This window comes from Takifugu flavidus, unplaced genomic scaffold (assembly GCF_003711565.1).
Source record: "Takifugu flavidus isolate HTHZ2018 unplaced genomic scaffold, ASM371156v2 ctg302, whole genome shotgun sequence".
In the NCBI taxonomy this organism is placed as follows: domain Eukaryota; kingdom Metazoa; phylum Chordata; class Actinopteri; order Tetraodontiformes; family Tetraodontidae; genus Takifugu; species Takifugu flavidus.
The window spans coordinates 28,399-37,012 of NW_026621941.1; the positions used below are offsets into that span (position 1 = coordinate 28,399).

Genomic DNA, 8,614 nt, shown 5'->3' on the forward strand with positions numbered 1-8,614 from the left:
GTTTAGCTGCACCGTGCATTTTATTTTTGCACCTTTTTCTCCTCTCATATGTGTTTAGATTCTATAAAATCTTGACTCAGCTCAGTTTAAAACATCATGTCACAGTTTGTCTGCGTTTCAAACAACAATGAAAAATCCTGCCCATGCATACGTGAATTTGAGCGTGCAGTTCTGCCAGTCAAAGGGGAAATATTTGATGGGTGGTAACCAGTAGCAGAGACCTGTTGAATCCACCAGAACGTTGCAGTAGTAGGCCACGTTGAATTGGGCATCGTTGCTGAGGAGGTGGTTGTACACACACGGAAATGTATTAAACATAACAAATTCAAGTATAAATAACAGGACAAGTGATACTTGTTCATTGTTATGACTATTTGATCATGTTAAAGGGGTTGAAACCATATTTTGAAAGATAAAGGCGGTGTTTGATTAGAAACTCTTTCTGAACTCTGGTGCTCTGAAACATCTCCGCTTCCATTTTCAGCTGTTTTTATTCTCAATAACGTCAAATCATCCATCCTGTGGATCCTGTTTAGCAATGAAGCTCGGCTCCATTCTCAGGTTCGGAGGTGCAGCATGAAGTCAGGCCCACTGCTGCTTTCTGCAGCTTTAGGAGAACAAGAATAGATTTTATCAGCAGACTGTGAGAATAAACAAGTGGAATTTGTTCCTGATTGTAGCAGGAACCTCTGCGCAGGTAAAGCTAACACAACCAGCTGGATCAAATTAGACACACAACAGACAGTAGATGGGGCCAAAGAGTAAAGATGCTTTTTGTAAAAAATAAATAAAAATAATAATAATAATAAACGATACAGCTGAGGCTGAAAGTGTCTGAAATAGTCTAATAGTTTAATTATTTATCCCTCTTCACATTAAACAAGACTTTAAAATTCCTCTTCTGTGATTAAGAAGCTCACCCATTTTCCGCATGTCAAGCTTTGCCTCCGTTCAGAGGTTCTGGCTTCAACCATAAACTATTCTAAAAACGGAATAATTAAAATAAGAAAAAGAATAATCTTAGAATAAGAAAGGGATTGCAAAGTACACAGTCACAGATTCTCAATTTAATTTTTATGCTTATTTTTGTGAATATATTTTAGATTTGATATTTTTTTAAATTTGAAACTTTACTGTGTTTCCTTATGTGTTTATCTGCTTTGTGTTATGTGACTGAGGATCAAAACATTTTTACATGTACATTTTGGCATAAGTTAAATTACATTTGTGTAATGCTAATAGTTTAATATCATACAGTGTAAATATTTGCATGAGGAAGTTTATGTAAGGATTGGGTATAAATAAAGTTGATGAGTCTTTATATTTATATTTTATGTCCTTTTAGTTTTTGCGAGGATGACAGAAACGGGAACCTTTGGGCAGGTCCTGTGAAGCTGGACACGTCGGTGATTGAGAAGTGGACGGAAAATGACCCTTAAATAGCTTTTTAGGACTTAAATGGCAGATATCACAGAAAAAGAGCTCATCAATAACTGTAAATGAGCCAGACTTGCTGGTCAAACCAGGCTTTTGGAGGAAATCTGTTTTTTTAAATGCTTTTCTTTAAACTCTTAGAACACAGAGGAACTCTTTTATTGGGGGCAGAAAAGGTACATTTTTACCTGGTAAAATTCAGTCAAAAGAGCACTAAAAGCATGAATAAACTGAATCATGTAGATTCTAATGACATAAGCTGGAGCTCACAATGTCCCATTTTTACCAGCCACTGACATTTTTTAACAAATCATGAATTACTTTGCACCACGTTTGTACAAATAATAAATCATGTAAAATACAAAGATAAACGTTCATATTTTAAAATAAATCTGATTACGTTTTGAACTTCAGATTTTTCCACATGAACATTTTAACATAAACAATTGTCACATTTTACAAACACATGTAACAAATTCTGAAGGAGACACCAATCTGGTGTCCGTTTCTTTGTCCGTTGGGGGGAAGCCTGGCGTTGCTGCGGTTACCAGTGTGTTGTCCTCTGGTGGGGAACTTGACAGTGCAGCTCTGAGTGAGTCTGGCAGATGTGCATCAGGGAGGCGTCTTCTGTGTTGGTTCTTGATGAAGTTCCTGTCAGAAAAGGCTGATTCACAAAGAGAGGTTGAACCAAAAAGGCTTGCAACCTTCATAGCTGCTGTACATACACCACTGTACTTTTCTGTGTCAACAAGGCACCAAAAGTTTGGTGCAGCCTGAGAGGCTTTGAGCTGCAGCTCATTTCACAATGTTCCAATTTCAATTAGCATCTGTGCAGCATCCAGGCTGAAGGTTGCACTGAACTGCTGAGCAATGCATGATATGTCCACGTTCATGAAAGGGTTAGAAATGAATGACACACATGGCTCAAGCTGATCCAGGTCCCAAAACCTGTTCTCAAACTCTTGCCCAAGTCTTTTTATGAGCTGAGAGCACTTTTCTGCGCTTTAGTCCAGAGCCTCACATGCAGAAGCGTTGTCTCTCAGCACCATCTGCACAGAGGGGAAGTGCAGCACCTTTTATGTGTAAATGCACAGAGAAAATGTTCATCTTGGCTTTAGATGCATTTACAGCACTGATCCTATCAGCAACAGTCTCACCTTTGCCTTGCAGCTCCCAGTTCAAACTGTTCCGTTTCCCAGTAATGTCCGTTAAAAATGCAAGGTCCAGTGTCCAGGCAGTGTCCTCCAGCAGCGCGGCGTCTTCCCCTCTGGACTGCATGAACTCTTTTATTTCACTCAAAAGGGACAAAAAAGGAAGCAAAATCCGTCCCCTGCTGAGCCATCGGATTTCTGTGTGTAGCAGCAGGTCACCATATTCAGTTGGCAGCTCCACTGGGGAACAATTTGAAAATATCCTGTTGAAATTATTCTAAATTATTCTGATTAAAAATCAAATTGGCATGCTGATTCCAAAATTACAGTCATTTCCCCCCCCCCCAGCCCGTCAAGTTTTGAAAGCTTCTCCTCCAGATCAGCAAATTTCCCCTAATGAGCTGGAGTCAGACTGGCCAGCTGATGACAACTGGATCAGCTCCGTTGGTGCCGTCACCATTAAGAGGTGTGTGCAGCCCCCAAAAGGTCACTACTGTCAATATCCTATAGGGACACTTTGAACCAGAGGGGATCCTATAGATCAAAAAGTTGACCCAGTTTGATTCCGCAGCCAAAAACGAACATCTGTCAGACGAACTCCAGTTGTTTCCCAGTATTTCAGTTCAAACGTGGACCAAATTGTTCTGAAGAGAGGCGCTTGTGCTGGATATGACGCGATCCAACCACAAACACGAGACGTGTAGAGGAAGAAGCGGAAGTGAAAGTTCTCAACTTCGGGCTCCATCTGGACTGACCGAGCCCTGATGGAAAACTCTAATATTCAGGTAGCATTTGGTTCTTTCACTGCTGTCGTCTCGAATCAATGTTCCGCTGCGAGATGCGGCTTAATAAGCTGCGTGTGCGCGATGAGCGTGCGCGTGTTTCGGACGCACATTGCGGCTGGTCGACGGGAATGTTGTGACGGATGATCAAACTTTGTACCGTGTTTCCTCTAACTGCGTTTTCCGCTAACCCTGAGCCACCATTTTAGAGGTTGGGGAAGCACATTTTAATACTCACAATAAGTCACAATATTATTTGCAGTTAGTGGAAAAATCCACGGAAAGAGGGACACAAACGCGACAGTTTTAGCCTCCTCTCTTTGTCCCTCCACCAGGGGACAATCAATCCTTTATTAAAAAAAGGAGAGTATGGAAAGAGGGAGAGATCAAGGCATTCCATTTTATTGTTTTAACAACTGGGTCTTTGTGGAATATGAATTTGTTATTATGCATTTATGAAATGTGTTTTGTTTTGAATGAAGCAGTCAAGAAAACGAAAGGAAACCTAAACCCATGGTGTTTTCATATTTTTGGCCCTGTACATGTGGTCAGATCAGATTAGTCTGAGCAGAATTGGGTGTTTTTTGCCCTTTGCTGTGTGTCATCTATTCTATTCAGCATGTTGGGTTGCTTGACTTCTGTTGGGTCGTGTCAACTTGATCATCACTTCTGAGATATTGACACACCTTTTTCCTGAGGCTGGCTCCAATGCTGCCAACACACCTGGCCATGGATATGGTGGGACTTCTGTGATGAGTGGGGTCAGAGGTGGTGGACAAGCTCTGCTCCAAAACAAGCTTGCTAGATATGTTTGGGATCTCCTCTGCCACAACCACCAGCTGCAACTAGTAGCTGTGCACGCCATGCAGAGTTTTGACCTCTAGGTCAGGCTACAAATGTTTTTTCCAGCACCATCATGTGTTGGTGAGAAACATGATGCGCCTGATCAAAAAAGCTGCTTGTAATCTGACAGACGAGCCATGATGAGATGTCAAGGTGCGTTGTTGAAAATGAAGATCCTCTTCTTGGAATCCTGTCTGAGATGACAGAAGATGATGCTGCATTTGACCCACTTTGATGATGTGATGACGTATTTCTGTTTAGTTTTGAATGCATTCTCATCTTATTTGTTGAATTTAATGTTGAGAACTGACATCTTGAAAGAATTTAGGTTTTCTTGTAAACCATAACCAGATAAAAAATGATTTCATTTGTATTTGTGTGCGTCCGTCTAATGCCACCGCACCTTCTGAAACACCCAGGAGAAACATTTTTTCCACAACTATTTTATATTTAACATGGTGTAAACTTTTAAGATGTCCCAAAACTTTTTTCCAATATATATGTGGCCTGTATGATTTACAGGGTGACATCATATAATAGATTTGGATGTGAATGAGCCGACAATACGTCATTGGACAGACCTCTGCTTGTCTTCATGCTGAGAATCATGTTCTTTAATCTTCTTTTCTGTGTCAGCAGACTGTTCCTGCTTAACCGTTTAGACTCACATTTAAAAATGAGCGAATGTGTGATGGAAGAGGAAGAGAGAGCAGAGTCCGTAGTGCCCAGCTGTGTGACCCTGAAGAGTGCCCGGTCCTTACATAGAGGAATAAACTTCAGAAGTTCAGAGGAAATGTAAGAAAACTAATCGATGCAACCAGAGACTCTGATGTCATCGATCGGATCGCTGAATTAAGACTTGACGCACGATCGTACAAATTGGATGAAATGCAAAATATCCAAAGAGCCGATAGACAGATAAAAAGATGCACGTTTCTTTAAACCATTTGCTGTAATCATTTTAAATATTGAGTAATTATGAGCTGTTCTAAAATAAGACAAATGTTGAGAATAATTCAGTTGCATTTCAGATCTGATGGTCGTTCAAACTGTTGCTCTACGGTGTTGAATTTAGCTTTTCCAGGAAATGAGCTACATTTGTGTTGAGGTAGATTCTCAGATAAGTTGATGAGAAATCCCAAAGTTTGACTCACTATTTTTGTTTCATACACAACAGACTGTCTGGTCGTTTTCTTTCAAAGAGTGATTGGGAAGTTGTGGCCTCAGCAATGACGTCAAACCCTTCTCATCTACGGGAGCTGAGCTTAAGAGAGAACCAAAGCCTGACAGATGCCGACATAGAGTTACTGTCTTCTGCAATGATGCATCCAAACTGCAGACTGGAGACGCTCAGGTCAGGAGGCCTCTGTTGGTCTTTTCTAAATTTCTTTACATTTTCTGCTTTTCTCTTCATTTTCAGATTTAGAAATGTGTTTTTATTTGCCCCATTTATTCCTTTTCCAGGCTGAGTGGCTGCAGTTTATCAGAGATCAGCTGTGACTCTCTGGCCTCGGCGCTGAGGTCCAATCCCTCCCATCTGAGGGTTCTGGACCTGAGTAGGAACCAGCTGCAGGATCCAGGAGTGAAGCTGCTCTGTGGTTTTCTCCAGGATCCTCTCTGTGAGCTGGAGACTCTCAGGTCAGTCAGAGATGATCCAGTACTTTCCCAGGTGTAACTAGTTAGACAATAAATGTTTCCATGTTTGATCTTTGTTATAAACGTAGTGTTACAGTTCTCAGAAAAAAGACCACACACGACAGATTTGCAGTATTAAATTGGTTGTGGAAATCTGTCCCATGTGAGGATGGTCATCAATGACTAGAAAGGAAGTATCAGTTGTAGATTTGTCTTGTTTTATTTTAGGCTGACCACAAAACCGCCCAAACATTCAGACCAATCAAAAATGGTTCTTCCTGTCTTTTAAAGATCAGAAGGAAAACTAGCAAACCCAAAAAGAAAGCTGCTGCAGTGTGCCATGCCCCTTCTCTACTGAGAAAAGCCATCCCAAAAAAGAGAAAAGCCCAAGTGTGAAGTGAGCACCCTGTTAAACCTTGGTACCGAAAGCCTGCAGTCATTCTCATCTGAGGTGGCTTCATTCCAGCCAGAAGCCCAAACCTGCCTCCCTCTTAAAGGGGCAGCAGGTCAGTCCAACCACAGAAACCTTCATGAAGATCTGAAGCTTTCAGCATCCACAATTGTTGCACCTCACTTCCATTGGAGTCCAAATCAGAAGTCAACAAGTTGATTCTACACCGATTCTACACAATGCAACCATTTAAAAAGGTTTCCATCCATAAGTTTTCACACATTTTTAGATAAATCTGTTTGTTCATCGCCTCCTTCTGTTGTAATGGTCATTAAAGAAAATGACCTTATTGGAGTTTTTCTCCTCACAAATATGACTTTCTATGAACGATGCAATAAATGCAGTTTGCAATCTAAGACAATATGGAAGCATGTGAATATAATAGTAGTGGAAGTAGCTCATAAAATAATACATTTGCTCTTCTCATCGAATCTCTCTATGTTAGTAAAGAGAAACCAGCTCTTAGTCAACAACATCTAAGACATCAGCCAAAAATCCTAATTTTCTACAATCTAATATAAAACAGTAGAGAAGAGTCTTTCTGCAGAGACCCTGGTGGCAGGAATGCAGAAGTATCACCTGCTCAACTTGGAAGGTGGAGCAGAAACCACCAGCTGAGAAGGTCCTCAGCCAGAGGAAGTGGTGGAGAACCATGAAACTTGCTCAGCTCCACCTCAGCTCCAGAGACGGGCTGAGCTGGAGCTGTGGCACCAGGTATCGCCCAGAAGAGCCTCCAACAAACAAGCTCTTCTCTTGGGAGGAGAGGGCTTTGAATCTCAGCTCAGTGTGCTTGTCTCTAGTAGGTGGCAGCTGCACCTTTTCCTGAGGTCCTTGTTGATGCCCTGAGGGGAATTGATGCTCCTGCAATGTTCTCTGGCAGCATTGAGCTTGCAGTGGGGCAATCAAACACACTGTGGGGGGGCTCTCTTTCCTTCTCTCATCTGGAGAACAAGTGACACCAGCTGCCAATCATTGTTGGAGAAATGTGCAGTCAGGGGAACTCTGCGTCCAGACTATAGCCACCCTTCCAGCATCCAGCAGTGTCTAAAACCTTTGATTTGGTTTCACCAGAGAGTGTAGGGATTGCAGGGTCGCTGCAGCATCGCCCACAAGCTGTCAGGAGTGGGTCGCTTTGTCCCAACTCCTGACAAGAGTTGAGTGCTATTGAGAAATGTGGTCTCACAAACTTGGAAGGTATTTTGACCTACACACACTTTACATACGCTGGAGATCTTGTCCAACCGCCCTGAAAGAACCCAAAATAGGAACATACGGCAGATAAGCCGGTGCAGAACCAGAGGTTTGTTGCTTGTAAGCTGTGTTTTGCTCTGGTACATGTTGATTTTTATTTGTCTGCTCTCAAAATAATTGTTATTTTAGACTACGTGACTGCAGTTTATCAGAGACCAGCTGTGATTCTGTGGCCTCAGCTCTGAAGTCCAACCTCTCCCATCTGAGGGTTCTGGACCTGAGCTACAACACGTTGCAGGATTCAGGAGTGAAGCGGCTCTGTTCTGGACTGGAGAGTCCAAACTGTAAACTGGAGAGGCTCAGGTCAGTCTTCATTTTTCTACCTATATACCAGCTGCTAAGATGGTGAAGTGAGGCTGTTCTCAACACTGCTGTGATGCACCACATTAAAAACATTCCTTGTAATATCGTGAATTCAGGTCTGACCCAACTAAGAACTAACGTAGGTTTAGTACTGACGCAGATAACATGCAGACCTGCACCGTATAACTGGCTGCAGGATTCAGGAGTGAAGCTGCTCTGTGGTTTTCTCCACTTTCCAAACTGCCGACTGGAAACTCTGGGGTAAACACCATTCTCAAAAATGTCCATTATTCCATCCGAGGGTCCTCACACTTTCTGAGTGTGTGTGTTGTGCCCAGTTCCTTCAGGAGGGAGGGCCACACGGGGACCACTTATTCATGATAAATTGATTTAAGGACAATGAAAAAGCCCACAGATGGTAACCAAAATTAGACAAAACTAGGTGAGGGTGCCTGGTAGACACCAGCCAACGAGGAGGGAGATGGTGAGGGAGACAGGAAGTCATCTAAGACAGGTTGGCTGTTTCTGAACCCCCCCCCGTACCCTACATAGTGCACTCAATAGTGTGGACGCCATTTTGCAATAGTGTCCGAATTGTTAGTGAGCATCGCTGTACCCTATGTAGTGCACTCAGTGTATCCCACAATGCACTGCGAAAAGTACAAGCGAGCACCCTAACTCGGAAAATGTATCCACCCTAGCCCCCAGCCGTAAAGGCTGATTGGATACATTTTTTTAACGTAATTTCTACTGTGCGGTTTGAT

General features: G+C 42.4%; 1 protein-coding gene across 1 annotated transcript; it reads left to right on the top strand.

Moving 5' to 3' along the window:
* Positions 1 to 3,117: 3,117 nt before the first annotated feature.
* On the top strand, positions 3,118 to 8,023 carry LOC130520204 (ribonuclease inhibitor-like). The gene is made up of 5 exons (XM_057023893.1): positions 3,118 to 3,370; positions 4,850 to 5,005; positions 5,388 to 5,564; positions 5,675 to 5,848; positions 7,677 to 8,023. The coding sequence occupies exons 2-5, from the start codon at positions 4,887 to 4,889 to the stop codon at positions 7,894 to 7,896; spliced, it is 690 nt and encodes a 229-aa protein (XP_056879873.1). The 5' UTR covers positions 3,118 to 3,370; positions 4,850 to 4,886; the 3' UTR covers positions 7,897 to 8,023.
* The last annotated feature ends 591 nt before the right edge of the window (positions 8,024 to 8,614 follow it).